General features: G+C 38.8%; 1 protein-coding gene across 1 annotated transcript in view; it reads left to right on the top strand.

The window, feature by feature from the left end:
* The window catches only part of ABL1 (ABL proto-oncogene 1, non-receptor tyrosine kinase), a 201,834-nt gene that overhangs the window by 170,165 nt on the left and 4,920 nt on the right, over positions 1-26,749 (top strand). Inside the window, 6 exon segments of the mRNA XM_020973535.2 lie at positions 19,905-19,989; positions 20,641-20,818; positions 22,260-22,444; positions 23,454-23,606; positions 24,448-24,537; positions 24,854-25,018. Of these exon segments, the coding sequence (XP_020829194.1) occupies positions 19,905-19,989; positions 20,641-20,818; positions 22,260-22,444; positions 23,454-23,606; positions 24,448-24,537; positions 24,854-25,018 (856 nt within the window).

Here is a 26,749-nt window from a genome sequence, read left to right as displayed (position 1 = left end):
GGCCCTGAAGTCAGGAGGACCTGAGTTCAAATCCGGCCTCAGACCAAACACTTGTCACTTATTAGCTGCATGACCCTGGGCAAAGTCACTTAACCCCAATTGCCTTTAAAAAAAAAAAAGAAGAAGACTGGAGATGGGACCTGGTGGGAGGCCGAGATGTTTAAAGGGGCCAGGAATTGGGATGAAATGGGAAGGGAATAAGCATTTTTTTAGTGCTTAATATGTGCCAGATCTTGTGCTAAGTGCTTTATAAGATATTATCTCATTTGATCCTCACAACTCTATGAGGTAGGTGCCACTATGATCCCCATTTTACAATTGGGGAAACAGAGGCAGACAAGTTGCATGACTTAGGGTCACACATCTAGTGTCTAAGGCTGGATTTGGACTCGGGTCTTTCTGACTACAAGCCCAATGCTCTATCCACTGAGCCACCTGGCTGCTTTTTATTAAAGAAGGCTGTTAGCCAGGTATTAAATTTACCATGGAGAAGAAAGAGTGACTTGGAAGTCCTTAGACAGTAGTGACAGGGATTTTGTCAGGCTGGAGGAAAGATGAAAGTATGAAACAGCTTGATATAGTAGATAGATTACTGAATGAATGAATGAATGAGCATTTATTAGGTCTGCTTTGTTCCAGGTTCTGTACTAAAAGCACCAGGGAAACAAAGACAAACAAGCAAGACAGTCCCTGCCCTCCAGAACCTTACATTCTAAGAGGGGAAGACAACATGTCCAGGACAGTGGTGACCATGGAGGAGGGTTTGGGAAAAGGAAGACCTAGAGAATTGTGATTGGAGCAATAGAGAGATGATTGACATGTCCTTACAAGGAGCTGTAGTGTTAATTTTATTACAGTTTACAGTTAGAATTGGGAGGGGGGGAGGATAGAAGGAGAGGGCCCTGGTGTTTTGCAGCATAGCATGGAGATGGCCAGAAAGTGTCGTGAAGAGTCTGATACCAGGCAATATAAGGTAAAATGCTGACTCAGCAGAGCTCAGAGTTCAGTGCCAAGTGAGGATGGAGTACTGGATACAGACTCTAGAAGACTTCAGACCTCAGACACTGGTTGTATGAACATAGATAAGGCACTTAGCCTCTCTGAGGCCTTCAGACTCCTCATCTGTCAAATGAGGGTAATAATAGCACCAGCTTCACAGAGTTGTAAAGATCAAATGAAATAATGTATGGAAAGCACTTTGAAAACCTTAAATTGCTATATAAATGTCAGTTATCATTTTTGTGTCATTGCTGAATGATGCTAGCAGGGGGAAGTCTGAACGTGGCAAGGACTATACCAATTCCTCCTTTTGGTCTCTTTTAAGGGTGTGAAAGAAGAATAGTCAGCCATGGAGAGGTGGCCGAAAATGTGGAGTCTTCAGGAAAAAAAAAGCTGAGTTTCAGTGAACAGCAGAGAGTGGATAGAATGTTAGAAGAGATCAGTGATAAATGGGAATTTAACAATAGAAGACACATTATGAAAAAGGAAGACAGAGACCATAGGAACTAGAGAGAGCAAAGGCTGAACTGGGTAGGGATGAAAGTATGGGGAGAAGTAGCGGGAAAAAAAATATTATTCAACTTGGTAAAAGACAGTTCTAAAAATCATAGGAATTAGACGAATAAGAGTTAGGAATTTATTACCCATAGTGTATGGGGAGTGCTACCAAATATGGAGAAGCTAAATCACATTCAGGGTTCTAATTAGAATGCATGCAAGCACTTCTATTGACTCTGAACCCCTTCAGTTACAGTGGGGATGAGGGTGAAGAAGAAAGGAAAAGGCATTTATTAAGTGTCTATTATATGCCAGGCACTATGCCAAGCCCTTTTACAAATATTATCTCGTTTGAGCCTCACAACAGTCCTTGGAGGTAGGTGCTATTATCCTCATTTTACAGTTGAGGAAATAGTTTGTTTTATTAAGTGACTTGCCTACAGTCACACAGACAGTAAGTGTCTGAGACCAGATTTGAGTTCATGTCTTCCTGACTCCAGGCCCAAGGCTCTTTTCCACTCTGCCACCTGTCTCAGGGGTAGATTATTTGTTTGTCAGGAAATGTAGCAACTTACAGTCATGCATAAAACTTTATTGGATGTTTAATTTATGCAGTGTGCTGTTCCATTCTAGGTACACCAAGGCAGACAGTTTCTGTTCTCAGAGTTTACTACAGGGGAAGAAGGAAAAAGTAGCAGTAAACACATGGCACCTTCACTACACTGATCTCAGCTGTCCTTCCTGTTGCGTGCTTTCCTCGGGCCAAGCATCATAATGAAAGAGGCCCACCTCTTGAACCCTGTAGAGTGTCTACAAAGAGCCAGGCTAGGGAATGAGGCAGGTTGATCAGGTGACTGGTGTTCTCTTTGGGGAAAGGAGGCAAAGATAGTGGTAGAACTTTAGCTGGTATTCAAGTTTGGCTGAAAGTGCAGGGGTGTAGGGGAATGTACTGTGAAATATGGCTGAGAAGTTAGGTTAGAACTAGATTTTGGCAGGGCTTGTATGCCAGGCTAAGGAGTTTGTATTTTGTCTTAGAAACAATAGGGATATAGACCTGTGCATAAAGAAGATCATTTTGGCAGCTGTGTAAAAAGTGGATTCAAGAAAGGGAGATACTGGAGGCACAGAGACCAATTAAGAAGTTATTATATTGACAAAGTACAACACTCTTTTAGGCTAAAAACCTTGCAAAGTATAGACATAGAGGAACCTCTTTTTAATATAAAAAGTATCTGTCAAATCAAAAGCAAGCATCATATGCAATGGGGCTACACCAGAGTCTTTCCCAGTAAATATGGGAAGGAAGCAAAAATGACTACTCTCCCCACTATATATTTGGTATAGTTCTGGAAATGCTAGCAACAGCAGTAAGACAAGAGAAAAAAATCAAATTCCACCTCTCCCTTCCTCTTTCTCTCAGTGCATTCCTCTTTTTCACCCCTTAATTTTATTTTTTTAGATATCGTTCCATCGTAGTCAACTCACATCTATGCCCTCTGTCTATTTCTGTGAATTGCCCTAATAATGATAAAGTTCTTAAGAGTTATAAGTGTCTTCCCATGTACGAATATAAATAATTTAACCATTTTGAATTACTTATGATTTCTCTTTCCTGTTTACCTTTTTATGCTTCTTTTGAACCTTATATTTGGAAGTCAGATGTTCTATTCAGCTCCTCTTTTCATCAGGAATGCTGGAAAGTTTTCTATTTCGTTAAATATCCATTTCCCCCCAGAAGGATTATACTCAGTTTTGCTGGGTAGGTGATTTTTGGTTGTAATCCTTGCTCCTTTGCCTCTGGAATATCATATTCCAAGCCCTCTGATCCGTTAATGTAGAAAGCTGTTAAATCTTGTGCTATACTGACTGTGATGCCATGGTATTTGAATTGTTTCTTTCTGTTTGCAATATTTTCTCCTTGACCTGAGAGCTCTGGAATTTGGCTTTACTATTCCTGGGAGTTTTCATTTGGGGATCTCTTTCAGGAGGTGATTGGTGGCTTCTTTCACTTTCTGTTTTACTGTCTGGTTCTAGGATATCTGGACAGTTTTCCTTGTTAATTTCTTGAAAGACGCTATCTAGCCTCCTTTTTTTTGATCATGGCTTTAAGGTAGTTTGATAATTTTTAACAATGAGAGTTTTCACATTTTCTTCTATTTTTCATTCTTTTGATTTTGATTGATTGTTTCACAATGTCTCATGGATATTTCATGCTGTCTCATTGGCTTCCACTTGCCCAATTCTAATTCTTAAGGAATTATTTTCTTTCATGAGCTTTTGTATCGCCTTGTCCATTTGGCTAATTCTGTTTTTTTTGTAGGAGTTCTTTTCTTCAGTGAATTTTTGGACACGTTTCCATTTGACCAATTCTGCTTTTTAAGAAGTTCTCTTCAGTAAATTTTTGTGCCTTTTTTTTTAACCATTTGGCCTGTTGTGCTTTTTAAGGTGTTATTTTCTTTAGTATTTTTTTGTGCCTCCTTAACCGAGGTGTTGACTTTTTTTTCGTGATTTTCTTGTGTCACTCTCATTTCGTTTTCCATTTTTTCCTTTACCTGTCTTATTTGATATTTAAAATCCTTTTTGAGCTTTTCTAGGAATTCTTTCTGGGCCTAAAACCAATTCAGATTTTTTTTTGAGACTTTGCATGTAGCAGTTTTGACTTCATTGTCTTTTTCCAAATTTGTGTTTTGACCTTTTTTCCCTGTCATCATAGTAACTTTCTATGGTCAGGTACTTCTTTTAAGGTTTGCTCATTTTTCCAGCCTGTTTCTTGACTTTTAACTTTATGTTGAAGTTATGCTGTGCTCCTGGGGTGGAAGGGGCACTGTCCCAAGCTTCAGGTTTTTCATGCTGTTGTTTTCAGAGCTAGTTCTGGAGGTCTGTAAGTTTTCAGTTCTTCCAAGGTGGTATGATCTAAAGAGAAGTGTGGTCATTGCTCTTCTGGACTGTGCTCTGGTCTGTGAGTGGACATAAGCACTCCTTTCCACCCTGGCACTTGAGTCCAGGGTTCTCACTCTGTTAGTGCTCCTCTTTATCCTGGGACTGTGTCCCATCACCATGTATGGGCAATGCAACAGAGTCCTGCACTCAGTGCCAGCAAAGGGTCCCCTCCTTCTGACCAGTTACTTGACCCCCTTACTCTCTGTTAGCTGAGAGCTTCAGAAACCATTGCCGCTGCCAATTCAAACCCTCTCTGCACACCCCCTGGCAAGGCTTATTGCTGGCTTGCCAGGGCATGGCCTGTGCTAGACAGTATTCCACTCTCACCCCAGTGAGACCTTTCTTGCCAACTTTCTAAGTTGTCTTGGGCTGAAAAATTTCTTCACCCCATTCTTTTGTTGGTTCTGCTGTTCCAGAATATGTTTTGAGGCATTATTTTTAAGTTATTTGGAGGGGAATTTGGGAGAGTTCTGAGAAGTCCCTGCCTTTATTCCCCTAAGAGATGTATTCTTAACCAAATAAGAGATAGTTGCATTACAAAAGATAAATAGATAACTTTGGTTATATGAAATTGAAAAGTTTATGCACAGACAAAATTAACATACTTACAATAAGAAGAAAAGTGGTCAAAAGGGAAAAGGTCTTTGTATCAAATTTATTTGATGGGGGTATCCAAGCTTATATCCAAGCTATATAAACAATAAACAAATAGATAAATAAGAGACTAATAGCCATTCCCCAAAAGGTAAGTGGCCAAAGGATATGAACAAATAGTTCTCAGAAGAACTGCAGAGTATTCACAGCCACATGAAAAAATGGTCCAAATTTCTAGTAAGAAAAGAAATGCAAATCAAAACAACACTAAGATTTCACCTCAGATCCCGTAAATTGACAAAAATGACCCCAAAGGGGCAATATTTAATGTCGGAGGGGTTAGGGAATGTTAGGCACACCAGTGCATTGTTGGTGGAGCTGTGAAATGGTACGACCATTTTTCCATCACACAAAAATCAGCATTTTTATTCATTAGTATCAAAAATACTAGGAAAAGGTGATAATACTAGGAAATTTTATTCATTAGTATCAAAAGTACTAGGAAAAGGTGATAAGCAAAAAAAAATTGAAAATTAAAGTCCATTAAATGTCTGATAGTTAATTATCAGTACACACAAGGATCAAACATAATTTCAAAATAATTTGATTTTAAAAAATTTTTCATTTTCAGTTCCAAGTTTTCTCCCTCTTTCCACCCTTCCCCTACCCACTGAGAAGGCAAGAAATATAGTACATATTATACATATATGAAGTCATACAAAATATATTTTTATATTATAACCATTTTGGAAAGCAATTTGGAATTGTGCAAATAAGGTGACAAAATGCCTATATCCTTTGAACTGTTACTGGTTCTAGAGACTCTGTTGCTGGGCGTTTACCCCAAAGAAGCCATCAATAAGAAGAAAGTCTCCATATAGTTCAAAATATTTGTAGGAGCACTTTTTGTGATAGCTAAGAATTATGAACAAAATAGATGCCTATCAATTAGGGAATGGCTAAACAAATTGTAGTACATGAATGTAATGGAATATTGTTATTATGTAAGTAATGAGGTGTATGATGAAAACAGAGAAGCATGGAAAGATCTATATGCATGGATACCAGGGAAGTAAGCAGAGCAAAAAATAAGTAAGCAAATATACATATAATATATATCTCTATAGTAACCAGAAGAATGTAAATGGAAAGAGCAATACACCAAAAAAATAAAAAGTAACAAAGTTACAAAGATCAAGCACTATTCAGATGAAGAGCTATGAGAAGGTAACTCTGGCCTATCTCTTTTTGGAGGTGAGATATCCACCAGGATTGCACATTGCACATATTTTCAGACTTTTTCAATGTATTGGCCGGTTATGCTGATTTTTTTTCCCCTCTAAAAAAAAGTGCTGTTTGTTTTATGGGATGGCTGTCTGGGAGAGGATGGGATATTTGGGATAACTGTGAATATGTGAGAAACAGAAGTCATCAATAAAAACTTTTTTTGAAAAGAAGCTATTACAGTCATCTGGATGATAGGTGATAAAGGCATAAGTGGAGAGAATGGGACAACTGCAGGAGATGTCGTAGAGGCTCACTCAGAAGAATGTGGCAACTAAGAGGATGGGATGGGGGACAGGAGGGCAGAGGAGAAGGAAATGCTAAGTATGTGATTACAAAGTTAGGAACTTGGGTGACTGGCTTAACCGAAATAGAAAATTTGGGAAGGGAGAAAGTTTTGGGGGACAGATTTCTGTTTTGGTCACTTTTAATTTGAAGTGCTGCTACTGTCTCTAGACAGAGAATATAGCTAATGTTTAGAGGACCTGGACTGGAGTTCAGGAAATTAAGGCTGATTATATCGATTTGGGATTAGAGATAATTGAGTCTGTGGGAAAAGATCACTGAGAGACAATGTAGGGAGAGAAGCAGTTCCAGATAGAGTCTTGAGGAGACATCCATGTTTAGGGATAGGAAAAGGAGGGTAATCTAGTAGAAGACACTGAGAAAGAGTGATTAGACAGGTGATGGGTAGGAGGAGAACCATGGGAGAGTAGGAATACCTAAGCTGTGAGATGACTACGCAAGAGGGAAAGAGTGGTCAAAGTGTCAAAAGTTGCAGAGTGGTTAAGGAAGATGAGAAACTAAAAAAGTCCATCTTGACAATTAGTAATTAATTGCTCATTGCTAAACCAAATTGTAAGTGGCTGGCGAGAAAATGGATGCACCATACTTACTAGATCATTATTAAGTAAATGATCACGCATGGTCTATGGGTATGCCACACATACCTAAAATGTGAACGGTTTACTTTTTTTCCCAGAATAAGATTAAACCCAATATTTTAAGTCAATCAGTATTTATTAAATGCCTATTATGTGTCAGACACCATAGTGTCGTCAAGGAGCTTACAGTCCATTGAAGGAGACAATGTTGTATATGTGAAATATAGAGGCATTAGCAACTAGGACATTCAGGAAAGGTCTTATGTATAAAGTGGCATTTGAACTGAGCTTTGGAGGAATCTCAAGATTCTGAGAGGTAGAAGTGAAGAATCAGTACATTCCAGGTGTAGAGCACAACCTGGGCAGAGGCAGGGAGATGGGAGTTGGAGAATGTGAGGAACCCTGAGGAGGCCAATTTGGCTGGATCCCAGTGTTCCTAAAAGAAAAGATATATGCTGAGGCTGGAAAGATGGGTCGGAGCAAGGTTGTAAAGGACTTTAAATGCCAAATAGGAGTTTGTATTTGATCCTAGAAGTGATAGAAAATCACTAGGATTTATTGAATAGAGGAGTGCCATGGTTAGACTTGTACTTTATGAAAACCCCTCTGGCAGCTATGTAAGGAGAGACTGGAGGTGGGGAGACCAATGAGGAGGCTGTTATAGTAGTCCAAGTGAAAATGAAGAGGCCCTCAACTGGGATGGTTGTGGTGTGAGTAGAGAGGAGATAATGCAAGAGATCTTATAGAGGAAGAAATGTTAAGATGTGGCCATTTACTGTATATGTAAGAGGAGAGAGAGTGAGGAGTCAAGCATGACTGAATTTTTTTTACATAGGACAATAGAGTTATAATAACAAGCTCATTAATTTTGGCTCCACTCATTTGAATTTGTGAACAGGAGCTAGAACAGTTTACTTTTGCACTGTCAGTGAGGAAGAGGGTTGGCCCAAGAGAACAAATTGTCTTTGAGTACGGGAAGGTCCCCAGTTGATAAATGGGTCATGTTCCAAAAAGTTCATTGGAACTTGGAACATATTTTTTCATAGGAGCAAATTAATAAATCATAGACCTCTGAGATCATTTCATTCAACCACCTTTTCCAGTGATGAAACTTGGTGCTTAGGTTCTTAGCTAGCTTATAAAAGCCTAGTTAACATATAATATAACTAAACTATATATTTGTTGTGATTAATGGTGCAAAATAATATTGTTGTATTAGTAATTAAACAAAGCAGAAAAACAAGAAGATGGAGTAAATAGTTTTAAATTTTATCTTGAGTGTTAATACTTAAAGAAAAAGTAGGCTTAGAGGAGGAATTAAGAGTCATTTATTGGAATTCTTAAAGTTCTTTCCAGAGCTTTAATGATTGATAGCCTTGGTTCTGGTCTCAAATATCACTTTCAAATGAATGTCTTTCTTTTTTCTTTTAAAAAAATTTTTGTCATGCTTTTTGTTTTTATATCATATTTATTTCTGAATATATCCCTCTATTACCTCATTAGTGAGAGAGATTATCTGAACTACAGTAACTGTATGTGCAGTGAAAAAGAAAGAAGGTTGGGGGTAGAAGTGGAAATATGGCAGATATACTCTTTCCTCCTCCCTTGTCCAAAAGGACAATAGTTTTGGGATCAGACAGTTCTATACATTGATCATCAGGTGGCACCATCAGACTAAGACAACTTGGTTCCAGGAAAAAAGAGAAAGGGGTTGGATAGGTGGAGGCAGCGTATGGCACATTCTGGAAATTTTTTTTTTAATATCCTTTTGAAGAATCAGATTTTCATTTAAATGGACATGCTAATTAGAGATGATCTTTATGTGTTTGTAGGCTCACAGATTCAGAGTTGGAAGGAGTGTTAGTAGTTACTAAGCACCTCATTTTACAGAGGAAACTATTCACAGCTGAAGAGGTTGTGGCTTTTTCAGAATCACACAGGTAGTAAGTAATAGAACTGGGATTTGAACCGGGATTCTTTGTTCTTTCTAGGGCACCACAACATCTTATCATTAACACAGATTCCTTCCTAGCCCTTCACTGGACATCATTCTTTAAACCCAGTTCATAAATGTAATGATCGCTGGCCCATGTATAGAAATTGTCCTGATTGTTGTCTTTTGTTCTTGAAGAGGACCAAAATGACATCACTGTATTAGAGTCAATTTACATTGTGTCTACTGTGGTTGATTAGACCAATACCAGCTCGAAATGCTCCACCACAGGTTGGGCACAAATAGTCCATATGAACATTTTGGGGAGTCTCTAAATTTGCACATCTCGTGTTTCTTTTGAGCTACTTCAATTCTGCTTTGTTCGTAGAGCACAGCACCTTCTCCAACGAGGGCATGCCACGTTGGGTAGTTTTGTGCCAGTGTCTCCCACGTTACACAATCAATTCCAAAGCTCCTTTTTTTTTTCCTCTTTGGTGAGGTGATCAGGGTTAATTGACTTGCCCAAGGTCACACAGCTAGTAAATGTTAAGTGTCTGAGGCTGGATTTGAACTCAGGTCCTCCTGTATTCCAAAGTTCTTAAGAAAGATTTTAAGAGTGTCCTTGTATCACTTTTTCTGACCACCATGTGAACACTTGTCCTGTGTGAGTTCTCTATAAAATAGTCTTTTTGACAAGCAAGCATACATTTGGCATTTGAACAAATGTGGCCAACCCATTGGAGTTGTGCTCTCTGCAGTAGAGTTTGAATGCTTGGCAGTTTAGTTTGAGAAAGAACCTCAGTGTCTGGTATCTTCTTCTGTCAGGTGATCTTCAAAATCTTCCTAAGACAATTCAAATGGAAGTGATTCGGTTTCCAGACATGACACTGGTATACTGTCCAGGCTTTACCAGCATACAACAATGATGTCAGCAAATGGCTCTGTAGACCTTTCAGTTTGGTAGCTAGTCTAATACCTCTCCTCTCAGGCAGTGTGTGTGTTAGCCTCATTTTCAGTGTGTAAATCCCTGGAAAGTACACTGCCAAGGTAAGTGAACTTATCTGTAGTATTCAGAACTTCTCCATTTGCTGTAACCGATGGTTCCACATATGGACGGTGTGGTGCTGGCTTAATGGAGCACCTGTGTTTTCTCGGTGGTGTTAGGACAAAATTAGCGCAAGCAGCAGAGAATCGATCTGTACTTTGTTGTATCTCAGCTTCAGAGGCTGCATCGAGTGCACACTCAACTGCAGTCAAAAAATCATGCACCAACATTTCCTCCACTTTTGTCTTGGCTTATAACCTTTTCAAGTTGAAGAATTTACTATCAGTGGAGTAGCTGACCTTGATGGCCGTGTTTGTCCTCATTGAAGGCATTTGACAAGATGGCTGAAAACATCATGCTAAAAGTCATGGGAGCAAGCATGCAGTCTTGTTTCACTCCTTTGGTGACTGACAAAGCACCAGAGCATCATTGATTATCCATCAGTTAGGCAAGCATGCCATCGTGACATTGATATACAGTACCGATGAGCTTCTCCAGGCAACCAGATTCTGACATAATTTTCCATAAGCCCTCATGACTGACTATTGAAGGTCTTGGTCAGTTTACCACTCTTTGAATGGACGTACCAATCCTGTTCAAATTGAAGATGATATGGTACGAGTATCATTAAGAGCTATTCAAAAACAGCTGAAATACCACACCACTTTCAGATAGATTTGTTATGAAAAATTACACGTGATAAAGTAAGAAATGAAATGCATTAGAAGGTACTTGTGAGACATTTAGGAGTTGGTCAGTAATTATTTATTAAGCATCTGCTATGTGCCAGACACTGTATGAAGCACTAAGGATTTAAAGAAAGGCAAAGGGGCAATACCGCTCTTAAGGAGTCCACAGTCTAATGGGGGAAATAACATGCAAACAACTATATACAAGCAAAGTGTATGCAGAATAAATTTGAAATAATCACTAGAGGGAAGGCATTAGCATTAAGGGGACTCTGGAAAGGCTTCTTATAGGAGGTGAGATTTTATAAATCCCAAGATCCAAGATTTTGGGGTAAAAACCAACATTTGACAAAAATTGCTGGTAAAACAGGAAAGCAGTTTGGCAGAAACTAGGCATAGACCAACTCCTCACACCATATACAGATAAGGTCAAAATGGATAAACACTTTAAACATAAAGGATGATGTCATAAGTAAATTAGGGAAGTGAGGAAAAATGTACCTGTCGGAACTGTGGATAAGGGAAGAGTTTAATGACCAAACAAGATAGAGAGTATCATGGGATGTGAAATAGATAATTTTGATTGCATAAAATTAAAAAGCTTTCGCACAAATAAAACTAATGCAGCCAAAATTAAAAGGAAAACAGAAAACTGGGGGAAATTTTTTCAGCAAGTTTCTCTGATAATGGCCTCATTTCTCAAATATACAGGCAACTGAACCAAATCTATAAAAATAAGAGCCTTTCCCCAATTGATAAATGGTCAAAGTATATGAACAAGCAGTTTTGAAAAGAAGAAATCGAAGCTATCAATAGTCACATAAAAAAATACTCTAAATCACTACTGATTAGAGAAATGCAAATTAAAACAACTCTGAGATACCACCTCACACCTATCAGATTGGCTGACATGACAGAAAAGGAAAATGACAAATGCTGGAGAAAATGTGGAAAAATTGGGACACTAATGCACTGTTAATGGAGTTGTGAGCTAGTCCAGCTATGCTGGAGAACAGTTTGGAACTATGCTCAAAGGGTTGTAAAACTGTATATATACCTTTTGACCCAGCAATACCACTGTATTCCAAAAAGGTCAAAGAAAAAGGAAAAGGACCTATTTGTACAAAAATATTTATACCAGTTCTTTTTGTGGTGGCAAAGAATTGGAAATTGAGGGAATACCCATCAATTGAAGAATGGCTGAACAAGTTGTAGTATATGATTATGATGGAATATTATTATGCTATAAGAAATGATGAGCAGGATGGTTTCAGAAGAAACTTGAAAAGATTTACATGAATTCATGCAAAGTGAAGTGAGCAGAATCAGGAGAACCTTGTAAATAGTAACAGTAATATTGTAAGAATAATCACCTATGAAAGACTTAGCTACTCTGATCAAGAGAATGATCCGAGACATTTCTGAAGGACCCATGATGAAAAATGCTGTCTACTTCTAGAGAGAGAATTGATGAACTCTGAGTGCAGATTGAAGCATAATTTTTTATTCTCTTTATTTTTATTGTTTCATTTTGTTTGTGTTTTCTTGTGCAACATGGCTAATATGGAAATATGTTTTGCATGGCTTCACATGTATAGTAGATATCAAATTGCTTGCCTTCTCAAGACGGGGAAGGGGCAGGAGGGGGGGAGAGAATTTGGGATTCAACATTTTAAAAAATGATTGTTAGGTGTTTTTTTTTACACATAATTGGGAAGTACTTAATGAAACAAATAAAAATAATTTTTTCTAAAAAGGTTAGATTTTAGCTAGGACTTGGAAGGGAGGCAGTGACAGAAGTGAGGAGGGAGAGAATTCCAGACATCGGGACAGCTGCTCAGAGTTGGAAGTTGGAGTATCTTGTGCAAAGGAAAGCAAGGGAGGCCAGCCAGTGTGACTGGATCACAGAGGAGGTGGAGGGGAGTAAGGTGTAATAAGGCCAGAATGGGAGGAGGGGCCCAGGGTTTTGAAATATTTGGAATGCTTGAATGCCAGAGAAACAGAAGATTTTATATTTGATGCCAGAGGTGATAGGGATTTATTGAATAGGGGAGGTGACATGATCAGGCCTGTACTTTAAGAAGATCAGCTTGAGAATTGAGTAGAAGGTGGACTGGCGTGGGGAGGGACTTTTGAAGTAAGGAGTCTAACAAGAAGGTAACTGTAATACACCAGGCATGAGGTGATGAGGGCCTGTCCCAGTGTGGTGGCAGTGTCAGAGGTGAAATGCTATGAATATAGAATTAATAGGACTTTGTAACTGATTGGAGATGCAGAGTCAGAGAGAGTAAGTAGTCAGATACGATACCTACATTGTGACATTTAGTGTTGGAAAACTTGGCTCTGATCCAGAAATGCAGAAAACTAGCTCTTAACTGAAGCACTAGTATTTCATTCTTTCCTTGTTGGGTGTGTATTTATGTTGCTTATCTGAAGTCCAAGTTTTTAATTACACCAAATATTTTTCTTCATTTAGCAGGGTCTGTTAGCTCATTTGAGGATAGGGCATTATTAATAATAACTAACATTAATATTGCTCTCTAAGGTTTACCAAGAACTTTACACATATGTTATCTCATTTGATCCTTACTACATAAATTCAAACTTGTGTAGGTGCCGCAGGAATTATTAATCCCATTTTATAGATGAGGCTTGGAAAGGTTCAGTGACTCAGTCATGGTCACATAGCTAGTAGGTATTGTCAGGACTCAAACCCAAGTCTCCTGACTGCCAGGTCAGACATTCTTTCCACAACGTCATACTGTCTTTTTTTAAGTCTGCATTACTTTTAACGTTGTCGTACCAACACTGCTGTTCTTACCTTTGTCCCCTCTAGAATATCCTTCTGCATTCTTTTGTATCTTTTTTTTAAAACATCATTAACTCTTTTTTCTGCACTATTATTGCCACTCTCCCCTACTGCCTCCATAGCATTCTGTCCTCCCCATTAAGAGTCCTTTCTTAGAACAAATAAGGATGGTGAAACAAAAGAAATTTGCACTGCATTGGTCATGTCCGAAATGCATTGCGTTGCATGACATATCTCTTTCTGTACCTGTAATCCATCACCTGTCTGCCTAGAAGTGGGAAGCATGCTTTATCATCAGTCTTCCAGAGTTGTGGTTGGTCGTTGCATTGATCAGGTTTGGTTGAATCTGCCCCTTTTGTTATTTCTTATAGTACAGTAATATTATATTGATGTCCCATAGTTTGTTCAGCCATCCTCTGTCATTGAGTATCTATTTTGTTTCTAGTTTTTTGCTACAAGCAAACTACTCCTGTAAATATTTTTGTATATCTGAGTCCTTCCCCTCCCTTTGATCTCTGTTGGTGTATGAGCCTAGTAGCAGTATTGTTGTTTCAGTGGTTATGTACAGTTTAGTTTCTTTTCACTGTAATTCCAAATCGCTTTCCAGAATGGTTGAATGACTTAGAAGGTTCACCAGTGGTGCATCAGCCTTCCCTGTCCTTCTATAATGATTGCCATTTTCCTTTTTGTCCTCTTTGCCAATCTGCTGTGCCCGAGGTGAGATATCATAGCTGTTTTTTTTCCATATGGTTGTTCATAAGCTTCCATTTCTTCTTTTGAAAACAATCTATTTACATCTTTTAACCATTTTTAGTATCTCTATCTGCCTTTATATTTAATATATATATTAGGCTGTCAAGGCTTAAAACTGCACTAAGATTTTTGGAGCACCTTGTGTCTTGGATTGCATCAGAGGAATATTCCAGATTGGACAGTTATCAGAGGAATATCCCAGATTTTTCCCAATTAACTGCTTTCTAATTCTTCATTAATCTTGTTTGTGCCAAAAATTTCCAATTTTGTGTAATTAAGATTGTCCATTTTATGTCTTGTGAGCCCCTCTACCTTTATTTAGTCAGGAACTCTTTACCTAGCCATAGTTGTAAAAGGTACCTTCTTCCTTACTGCTCTGATATTTTTATGATGCTTTTATATTTCAGCATTGTATCCATTAGGAACACATTTTGTTATATAGTGTGAGACACTGGTCTAAACCAAATTTCTCCCAACTTGCTTTCCAATTTTCTTAGCAGTTTTTGTCAGACAGTGAGTGCCTATTCCAGTAGTTGGTGTTCTTGGATTTATCAAACACAATGCTATTACTTGCGGTTGCTTCTGGAGGTTGTATATATATATTTCATTGTTCAAGTTTTGTATATAGCAACATATAATTTTGATTATTATTGCTTTGTAGTGTATTTAGAGATCTGTATGCCAAGGCCCCCTTCCTTCCCACTTCTTTTTATTGTTTCCCTTGAGGTTCTTGACCTTTTGTTCTTCGAATGAATTTTGTTATTATTTTGTCTAGTTCTTGAAAATAATTTGGTATGACACTGAATCTGTAAGTCAATTTAGATAGTATTATAATTTTCATTATAGTAATATGGGCCAACCATGAATGATTAGTTTTTCTCCAATTATTTAAGTTTACTTTTATTTCTGTTGTGTTTTGTAGTTTTTCTGTGATTCCTGTCGTTTCAATTGGTGTCTTCCAGATATTTTATAGATTCTCTGGTTATTTTGAGTGGAAATTTATTTTTCTGCTGGATTTACTTAATTCTATGCTGTCTATTTAATATGCACTTGAAAAGGATAAAACGACATTCCTTTAAAATATTCTGTAATACAAAGGTTTCATTAATTCAGATTATCTCCCCTTAATTAGTTTTAATTGCTAAAATTTTATGGTATGAATGAAAGAACTCTTCAGAAGGACTAAATAACTTAAAAATGAATATTGATGGATATAACTAAACAGAAACAAAGGTGTCTTCAGTTAAACAGTATCAAAGATATCTCTAGTTAAAAATGAAGATTGCTGCCTTACTGGTTTAAAGTACTAAGTGAACTTGGTCTGACTCCAGTAGGGGGAGACAAATTCACATTGATTTAAAGAGAGTATCATTTTAATTTTTTGTGAAGGAAATTACCTGTCATAATATGTTCTTCCCTTACCTTTCTCAGGTCTGTGTTATAGATGTTTAGGAAAGGAAAGGGATCAGAAGAAGTATTACACTGTAGCCTATTTGTTTTGTTTTTAATGGAATAGAAATGCTTCATTTCAGAGCTACTTTTAGAACATAGTGTTGACCTAGCAAGATTTTTAAATCCCCACTTCAGTTCGTGAACAGCATTAAATTCCAGAATTGCAGAAAGCATTAGCTCTTGTGCCTTTGACATTAGTGTCACCCTGGTAAATCAAAGCACTCTGGGCCAAAAACTATATGGTCTACTGAGCATTTTAAGGAACAGAAAGGACTCAGAAGAATTAAACAGCCTTGATATTGAGCCTGGAAATAATTCTTTCCCAGTGCAGTCTGACACAGTGACTACCAACTAAGTGTGTTTAATTGACATTAGGTATATAGTGCCATTTTTTACAGAGTAATAAGCTGTTTCAAAGTTTTAGTCTCTCAGTGTCCCACACTAAGTTACAATAGACTGACCAGCCTCAGATTATGCTTCACTTGTAAACATGATTAAAGACAATGCACTAACGTAGAAGAAAAAAGTGTCATGAATGCTAAGGGGATATGGGTCAACAGTGTCAAAAACAGCAGAGAGGTCAGGAAGGATGAGGATAGAGAAAAGGTCATTATCTTTAGAAGGTGTGAGGTGTTTGGTTACCTTGGAGAAAGCTAGACTACCAGGGATTGAGAAATGAGTGGGAAGTGAGGAAATGGAAATGATAATAAGCCTTTTCTAGGAGTCTAGCTGTGAAAAAAAGGGTAGAGATAGCAGATGATAGCTTGAGGGAATGGTAGTGTCAAGAGGTTTTTTTTCTTTCTTAATAGCTAGGAAGATTTAGGCTTGTTTTTCCCAAGAAAGAAGCCAGTGGATAAGGCCAGTGAAGATTACAAAGCAGGAGATGATACTTGAAGGGAACAAGCATGTCCAGAAGAGATGGGGGGAATAATGTGATCAAGGGTACATGTAAAAGGATTGGCCTTGGCAAAGGGAAGGACCAGTTCTTCATCAGAGAATAGAATAAAGGAGGAGAGAATGAGAGATGATGGCGAAAGGGTTTCCAGGTACAAAATAGGGGGAGGAGAAGGAATTTACATGGATGGTCTCTATCAAGTAGAAAGCAGCCCTCTGCTGAAAGGATTGTTTGGGAGGAATTGTGTAGGTGGTTTGACAGAAGAAAAGGTTTGGGACAGCCATAGTGAGGTCGTCTCAAACCAGAAAAAATGAAAGGACTGCCCTATAGCAGTGAGTATCCATTTGAAATTAAATTAAATACCATAAGTCAAGCAATATAATTTATATAAAGTACTTTGTCAATGTTAAAGTGCTAGATAAATATGAGCTGCTCTTATTATCATCATAAATTTGTAATGGCCCCACTGACTTGCTTATATGACTTCTTCCAGGGGTGTTCTGTAGCATGAGAGTAGGAGCAGATAAAGCAGAGAGTAGGGGTAACCCAAGAGTTGGCTTTGGAAAGGTATTAGTGGCTGTAGAACAAAGGAGCAAGGGATTCAAAAGTAGAGAACAGTATATAGTAGAACTGGCTAACTATGGCATCTTGAGATTGTAAAAAGAAGAAAGTGATGTCAGAGCCAGATTGATGGACTGAGATTGCAAAGTGGGTGATGAGAGAAGGGAGTGGGGAAAGAGAGAGAGAGAGAGAGAGAGAGAGAGAGAGAGAGAGAGAGAGAGAGAGAGAGAGAGAGAAACAGAGAGACAGAGAGAGACAGACAGAGAGAGAGACAGAGAGAGACAGAGAGAGAGAGAGAGACAGAGAGAGAGAGAGAAAGCAGAATGGCATGTTATATTGAAGTCCTCAGCTGTGAGAACAGTGGGGTGAGGTGGAGAGAAAGACTGTGAACCAAGCAATGAAGTGCTTGAGAAAGGGTGGAGGATGACCAAGAGGGCTGTTCGTGATTGTAACAGAGATCAGCATAGGGTGAAAACAGAAATGTGGAGTAAACGTCAGAGGAAGAAAGGGTGCTGATTGGCAGCAGAGAAAGAGACCAGTTGCAGTAGTAATAAGAAGCATGAAGCAAGCCTCTCTTCTTAGATGCAGCTCAGTGGCACAAGTGTCTAGAGCGCTAAGCCAGGAATACTTGAGGTCAAATTCAGCCTCAGACACTTCCAAGCTGGTCTGTGACCCTGGGCAAGTCACTTACCACCTTTTCTGCCTCAGTTTCCTCAACCACAAAATAGGGATGATGATAATAATAGCACCTACCTCACAAGGTTATTATGAGTCTCACATGCGATATTTGTAATATGCTTAGCACAGCACCTGGCATATAGTACGCACTTAATAAAGACTTGTTCCTTGCTTCATGAACAGTGTGTTGGTAGCATGAGAGTAGTACTAGTACTGTGGAAGGTAGTCAGGAATGCAGCATCTTCTGGGGGGAACCAGAACTCCATGAGTGCAAGAAGGTAGAAGGAACAGAAGAAGAACCTAAAGTGAAGGGAAGTTTGTTAACGATAGAATCAGGGATTCCAAAAGTACACTGTAAGGAAAAGGTAGGGCAGAACAGGGAGTCTGGAGGAAGGACGGCGGAGGTGAATAATGATGAAGGTTTGGGGGAATAGGAAGATAGGCATGGAAAAGTAGTTTTCACCTAGGAAGCCTACAGCTCTGAATCACAGGTATTCATAGAAGGAGAAGGAAGTTTGTGAACATAGGATGGTTGACATTCTGACTTTTCCCAATAAGAACTGTCAGCTCCTCAGTCCAGGGCAGGCTTGGTTGGGGGTGATGGAGGGGCCTGTAACATTGTTGGCTTACTCATTTTATCCATAGCTATTTTCAGTTCTACACAAGTTTAAGAGACTAAAGGCCTACTGTCCTGGCTTCTGGATGTTTAGAGGTGGGCCCTTGATGATTTTGGAGGGTTGAGGCATTTTCACTTTTTCTCATCCTCCTTGGTGGCTGAGTCTCTGATCCTGGCCTGGATCTGGTTTGTTAGAGGCTTGGCATCTGGGTTGGAAGACTGAAACATAGATCTTTGTTATAATCATGAACTGTCTGCTAGGTCCTTCCCCTTCCTTTCTTAGGCATTTCATTATTGATTCACAGTCTTTCTCTCCACCTCACCCCACTGTCCTCACAGCTGGGGACTTCAGTATAACACGCCAAAGTCCCCTCAAATAATGTGGACTCCTAGTTCAACTTCCTCACTATCCTCTCTGTCTCAGTAAGCCATGGCTAGTAATGACCTTGGCCCCAGCTAGCTCTGAATGCTGTGTTATGTGGCTAACCTCATTTCCTGTGAGGAAATGTGTTGGATTTAGAGTAAGAGGACCTGGGCTTACATCCCAGATCTGATGCTTCCCAGCTACTTTCCCTTAGGCTAGTCACCTCACTGCTCTGGGCCTCTGTTTACTCATCTGTAAAGTGAGGGTAAGGTTAGACTAGATGACCTTTCATATTCCTTCCAATTCTTAATTCTGTGATCCTGTGACAGACGATTATGGCTGCTTCATTAGGAATCCCGTGATCCGTCCTAGCGTGTTGTATGTATGTCATCTATTCCTTTTGTATACAGTACTACCTTGTGTCCCTGAGAATAGACTGCTCTTTTCCTTTAAGTGAGTTGCATGTCAGATTCTTTAAACTGATTTTTATTTTAAGTCCATTATTTCTTGGTTGATTTGATCTTGAATTTGATTCCATTTTACCATGACCTTACATCCTAGCAAAATGCCATACTGCTACAGAAACATACATTCTGTATAGCGGCCATTGAAAGTAAGCCACCAAGCATGCAGACACTAACTTGTATTTGTTGCAATAGGAGAATAGAGAGAAGCTCAGTGCCACAGGGAGAGGGGGGAGAAGCATTAATGCTCAGAGTGAGCCTTGGGAAAGGAAGTAAAACAGATTGGCAGGCACACTAACACATCTAGGAGCAAATCAATGTAATGTGGTTGTGAGGGATGGAAGTCCCAGGACAGCTGCAACTCAGAGCTCCAATTTACACTAGCCGTGAAGCTAGATCGGATTGTACGCTTTTCTTGTTGAAACTTTTCTTCTTTGTCTCTGCAGGAAGACACTATGGAGGTGGAAGAGTTCTTGAAAGAAGCTGCAGTAATGAAGGAGATCAAACACCCTAACTTAGTACAATTACTAGGTAAGTGAGAGAAGAACCAAGCAGAGGAACTTTTAATTAAAGCCTCTGGGGTGATACAGGTGCCGTGAAAGAAGAGATAAACTGCTTTACCGTGCTAAGGTTTCAGATCCAGACAGCTATCCTCTACCAACAGTCAGCACTTGAAAGCAAGAGGCATTTTTTTGGGTATGCTAATCTGTTATTACTTACGCTAGTATCTGAAAGTAATCAGGGAATGCACATCTAAAATTGACGTTGAAACATTAGAGTTTTTCAGTTCTCTCACCTCTTACAAAGTGATTCTGAGGGTCAAAGCAATCTTCTGATAAAAGTAATTATGGTTTATGTCGTTTTGTCAAGGGGCTTGAGTGGTTAGATTTTTATTGCTTATTCTTTTTTTTAATGCTAATTCTTCCATTCTGAACTTTGTGGTACCTTTAATATCCAAAGTCTTTTAGCATTAGGGGAAAGAAAGAGAGTGGAAACATGCATCTCATTAGAGAGGAACCTGCAGTCACATGTATTCTACTTTTCATTGGTAGTTAGGATTATGGTGTGGATATAGTTTCAAAAAGTTTCTCACACGTCAGTTTACCTGAAGCCAGTCATTTTGATGTCTGCTAAGTAGTAGATGAAGCAGTAGCCTAAAGTACTTCATGTCTTACTCCACAGGGGTGTGTACTCGGGAACCCCCATTCTATATAATCACCGAGTTCATGACCTATGGGAATCTGTTAGATTATCTACGAGAGTGTAATCGGCAGGAGGTGAATGCAGTTGTGCTGCTATACATGGCCACTCAGATCTCATCAGCTATGGAGTACCTGGAGAAGAAAAACTTCATCCACAGGTAGGAGCTGTGCTTAGCATCCTGGAGCACTTAGAGTCTCGGCATGAGAGCCAGGACTTTCCTTTACAAAGCTTCTCACTTTCTTGGTATTAAGAATCAGTCTCTAACTTTGGTACTGGCAGAATATTGGACCTTGAAATAAAGGCATATGGAAATTTCTTGAGCTTACAATCTTTAGGGACACATAACCAAAATTTAAAACAGAAAAGGAATGGACTTTGGACCAACATAGTGGTTAATCACAGGGTTATAGATAATTCAATCTGAGCCATTTTGGATTAAGTGGTATGTTAAGTAAGATTCATAAAAAGCTTGACTCCTAATAATCATAGTTCTATATGAAATAGAGTACACATTGTTCCTTTGCGCAGCTTTCATCAGTAATGACTTCTCCCTGGGAGCTGTAGGCATTGCCTTTAAACAGACTCATCTTAGTGGCCAGTGTTTGTATTTTTCCCCTTTTATTAGAAGTCCAACCACCTTACTGTCATCTGGCTCAGAAATGTTTTGCAGCTGAATTGCATGTATCTGAATTAAGCTTCTCTGCTGTTTTAAAGGCTGGAGTGTTTTGACCTTCGAATGTGCTGCAATTATGTTAGTGCTTTGCATTCTTTGCCAGTGGAAATGGCTTCCTAGCAAAGTAATGACACGGCCTGAGTTGGGGCCTGATGGGCTCTGCTAGGTCTGTTTTATACAAGATGTTCTTCCTGCCACAATTTTGATCATTCTCACCCAATTAACTGAAGTATGAAATCTGTACATGAGATTCCATAGTGAGGAATAAGAGTATCACCTGTGAAATGCTAGCAGGTCCTTGTAAGACATATTTTCTATGCTGCATAGGAGTTGGATTCAGATGCTTCTGTCACTCAGAAAAGTGAACTCTCTGATGCTGTAAATTGAGATTTCTTGACTTTTACTTTGCCTTGCACTGTAAGTTTGTACCCTCTGCATTCAGGCACACCTAAAATCCTATTTAACTAAACTCTTCTGCATTTAATTTCTCTATGATTGCTGATGACCAAGCTATCTTAAACAGTCATCTTTATGAGCTGCTGCTTTTTACCTCCCTAGCCTGATTGCTGTGTGATTTTGCAGCAAATGTCTGTGAACCACAATGTTAGAATGAAATTTCTCTGGATGAATCAGGAGGCAAGATGAGGCAGATGACAAATGAGGAAGATTTTGAGGTGTACCTGGGCAGGCATTACTTAAGAAGAGAGAATCAACAAATGCAGTTTGAGTAAAATATACTTAAAATATGAATGGGGCCAGAGGAGTCTCAGTAGGAATTTTCTCTAATGTCAGAGTTAATGAGATAACACAAGTTTCAAAAAAAAAAAACCAGATGACTTTTGATTGCCATCATTCAACTGTTATTGATCTCCAAAACTGAAATGATGTTCAGGACCTCTGATGGATTGATTTCTGTATTCCCTAGGGATCTTGCTGCCCGAAACTGCCTTGTAGGGGAAAACCACTTGGTGAAGGTGGCTGATTTTGGCTTGAGCAGGTTAATGACAGGAGATACCTACACAGCCCATGCTGGAGCTAAGTTCCCAATCAAATGGACAGCACCTGAAAGCCTGGCTTATAATAAATTTTCTATTAAGTCAGATGTCTGGGGTAAGGACTTTTATATTTGGTTTCCAAAAAAGAATCCACTCTCGTTCCTTCCATCTTATCTTCTGGCTGGCATTCTCTTTCTTGCTACCTCATTTCTTTTCCTTTTCTTACATACTTTGTATTCCTTCCCCCCCCATTCCTCATTCTTTTATTTCTTTTTTCCCTTTCTCTTTCCTTCCAAAGAGAAGCAGTACTTCCTCTTGTTTGATGTATCTATGAATTTATTCTTCCTAAGTAATTTGAACATAAATTGCATTCTTTTCTCTTACCAGCTTTTTGTTTTTGTTCAAAATATGGTATTCATATTTGGCATGATAGTTAAATGACACATATGACCTTAGGCCTCATGACCAGTGCTTCTGTGCTTGTAGTGTTTTTCTTGGATGTTGCCTTTCAGCTTGTCACATGATAATTCTTAACTGGCTTATCTATAGTTGCCACTAATATGAGGTTCCATTTGCTGCTTCTTATTTTATGTAGGCATAGATGTACTTTCTTTGACCAAGTCCTGAACATAAATATTCTAAAACATGATCTTGGAATCTTTTAACTAGACAGAACCTTAGAGATCTCAACTGAAACCCAGAGCCTACTTTGCGCAGGTTCACAGAGGTCCTTGAATTGGTTGTAGAGCTAAGACTAGAACTCTGATTCCCAGTGCAGGTGTATGTATATCCATTGTACTGTAGTGCCAAAATGATTATATTTCTAGAGACTATATAATGGTTAATCCACTGTGACTTTCCTTAATTATGTCTTTAATAGAACTTGAAAGATCCTAATTCTTTCAGAGTATTCAGGTCTGAAGCAGTGAGTAAATTAAAGGTAGTCTGATTTTAACCCTGTTGTGTCACAGGTCTTGATTAATAAAGAAGCTTGTTAAAATCTTTTAGCATCTGAACTACTTTTGAGCTTAGTATTTGCCTATCTTACATAATTTTAATGCACAGATGACAGTCACAAATAAATCTTAATAATTTTAACTTATCTTTCTTCCTTTTTCTTTCAGCATTTGGGGTTTTGCTTTGGGAAATTGCGACATATGGTATGTCCCCTTACCCTGGAATTGATCTGTCACAAGTATATGAATTGTTGGAAAAAAACTATCGCATGGAACGTCCAGAAGGCTGTCCAGAAAAAGTCTATGAACTCATGAGAGCGTGTGAGTTTCTGCAAACCTAGCAAGAAAGATTTTGTTTAACTGAAATAAGAAACTAAAATTTTTTCATAAAAAGATGTATGTGGAAGGTTAGAAGCAGAATCCTTTGGCCGTGTTATTTCCAAGGAATTTTGTTCTTAGTAATAAAAATGTTTACATTTTTATATGTGAATATATTTTAATTCATATGTATTGTATGTGAATCACAAGTTATTAAGCACTGTCTGAGGCCACAAAGGATACATTTTTACCTGTTTGTACCAGATTTTCAAGTTTCCAGTTAGTGCAGCAACATAAGGAGATTGTAGTTTTTTTTTTTTTAAGGGAAAAGAAGATAGTCTTAGCAATTAAAGCTAAAAGGGAGCCCAGAGATCATGCAGTTCAGACCTTTTGCCCAAGGTCACTCAGTGAGTTTTTGGCAGAGCCAGGACTAGGACTTCTGGTCCATTATGTGGTGCTAAATGGGAGTCTGTCTGTTGTTGTTCAGTCGTGTCTGATTCTGTGTGGCCCCATTTGGGGTTTTGTTGGCAAAGATACGGCAGTGGTTTGCCATTTCCTTCTTCAGCTCTTTTTATAGATGAGGAAGTGAGGCAAACCGGGTTAAGTGACTTGCCCATGGTCACACAGCTGACCTGTATCTGAGGTCACATTTTAACCCAGGGAGATGAGTCTTCCTGACCCCAGGCCCAGGACTCTATCCATTGTGCCACCCAGCTGCTAGCAAATGAGAATAGGATGTTCCTTTAATATTCCCAATCTTCATTTAGAATGCTCGTCAATGACTTAAAGTTTGCTTCATAAGGAATCATTGATGGTTTATTTAAATTGGGTTTTATTTGTTCAGGTTGGCAGTGGAGTCCTTCTGACCGGCCCTCCTTTGCTGAAATCCACCAAGCCTTTGAAACGATGTTTCAGGAGTCCAGCATATCAGATGGTAATGTATAGTGCTATGCCAAGGTCAATAAGAGGCTAGTAGGGAATGTGCAGGTAGGGGTGCATGCACTCCTGTGGACTGTATACAGCAGTGTTCTCTGCACTCTGCATGATGGAAAGGAGTGTGCGGATGAGATGTCTGGAAGCAGGGAAGAGATCCAGAGGGGCACTTTATTTCGTAACCATGCAGTGTAAGATGTTAAGTTTTGCTTCAGCATCAGTGTTTCCCATAATAATTTATAGATAATCACCATTAATTTAAAAAACAACAAACTTCTAAGACACTTTCCAATGATGGTTCTTTCATGTGTTTTTAGAGGTGGAAAAAGAGTTGGGGAAGAAAGGTGTGCGAAGTGTTGTCAGTACACTGCTGCAAGCACCAGAATTGCCAACTAAGACCAGAACATCTAGGAGAGCTGCTGAAAATAAAGACGCCAGTGAGCTGCTGGACACTCCTCATGGGAAGAGCCCGGGAGAAGGCGGTATGTGCTACCAGCCCTTGTGCCTTCCCTTATACCGTGCAGATTCCAAGCTACTAGAAACTTCCAAGGTCAAATATACAAGGATGGAAAGTAAAAGCTATTCTTGTCTTTTAAATATCTACTAGGCCCTGTATAGAGGAGCAAGTCCTGGAATAGAGAGTCTAGCCTTTTTGAAAGTAGAAAGATCTCCATTGAAAATAGAAAGCTAATCACCCTGTAGCACCCCTCTCTCCCTTTGGGAATCATTAAGGAGCAATTGGCTTTGGCAGTTAGTTCGGTCAAAGAGGCAGAGATGCTTATAAAATCTACTGAGAAACTAATCCACCTTTTCATCTATTATTCAAAGCGTTTGTGGTTCCCATTCCAGGGCAGATAAAACAATAATAAATATTGAACCCAAATGAAAGGGGGATTGTAGTTAAAACATTGACATGAAAAGCTCACTCACAGAAAACCAAATCAACCTCCCATTTCCTGCCCCCCCCCACCAAAAAAAACCCCTCTGGTACAGAACTAGTGGTGTAGAAAAACCTTATTTGTATAGTGTTTTATGGTTTATGGAGTGCTTTCCCCATGACAGTCTTCTGAAATAGGTAGTCTAAGTAGTAGTGGTTCCCATTTTATAGATGAGGAAATAAGTGGAGGGGGGAGATTAAACATTTGCCCAGGTTGACAAAGCTAGTAAATGTCAGAACTGGGATTTGAGCTTGGTTCTCCAAAATAATTGTCCGTTCCACTACATCAGTGCTCTTACTGTTATGCCATTCTGCCACTCATAGTATTTGGTGGTTCCTGAAAAAAGTGCCTTTCTTTCTTTCTTTTTTTTTTTTGTTTTTTTTTAATTCATTCATTTTGAATTATCAACAATCACTTCCATAAGCTTTTGAGTTTTAAACTTTTCTCCCTCTCCCTCCCTACATTCCTCTCCAAGATGGCATGCAATCTGATATAGGCAATACTATTACATTCCTATTAAACATATTTTCACATTAGTGATGTTGTAAGTAAGAATTAGAACCAATAGGAGGAACTTCCAGAAAGAGGAAACAAATCACAACAGAAGAAAAAAATAGCAAATAGTATTCTTCGATCTGCATTCAAGCTCCATAGTTCTTTCTTTGGATGTGGATAGCATTTTCCATCACGAGGCTTCTGGACATGTCTTAGATCCTTGTATTACTGAGAAGGGTTAAGTTTATCAATATTAGTCATCACACAACATGGCTGTTATTGTGTACAATGTTCTCTTGGTTCTGCTCACTTCACTCAGCATCAGACCATACAAATCTTTCCAGGTTTTTCTGAAGTCAGCCTGTTCATCATTTTTTATAGCACAATAGTATTCCATTACATTCATATACCACAGTTCGTTCAGCCATTCCCCAATTGATGGGCGTCCCCTCAATTTCCGATTCTTTGCCGCTACAGAAAGAGCTGCTATAAATATTTTTGTACATGTACACCTTTTCCCATTTGTATGATCTCTTTGGGATATAGCCCTAGAAGTGCTATTGCTGGGTCAGAAGGTATGCACATTTTTATAGCCCTTTGGGCATAGTTCCAAATTGCTCTCCAAAATGGTTGGATCATTTCACCAACAATGCATTCGTGTTCCAAGAAAAAAGTGCCTTTCCAGTATAACTTCCTAGAGGAATATAGAAGGTTGGATTGGTATATTAGAGTTTCTCATGATTTTGAGTGTAGCTGTGGTTTATACCACTATAGTAGATT

Source organism: Phascolarctos cinereus, unplaced genomic scaffold (genome assembly GCF_003287225.1).
Source record: "Phascolarctos cinereus isolate Bilbo 61053 unplaced genomic scaffold, phaCin_HiC Scaffold_2;HRSCAF=192, whole genome shotgun sequence".
Taxonomy (NCBI): Eukaryota; Metazoa; Chordata; class Mammalia; order Diprotodontia; family Phascolarctidae; genus Phascolarctos; species Phascolarctos cinereus.
Note: the sequence above shows the minus strand (reverse complement) of the source record. Positions and strands in the feature narration are given on the sequence as shown.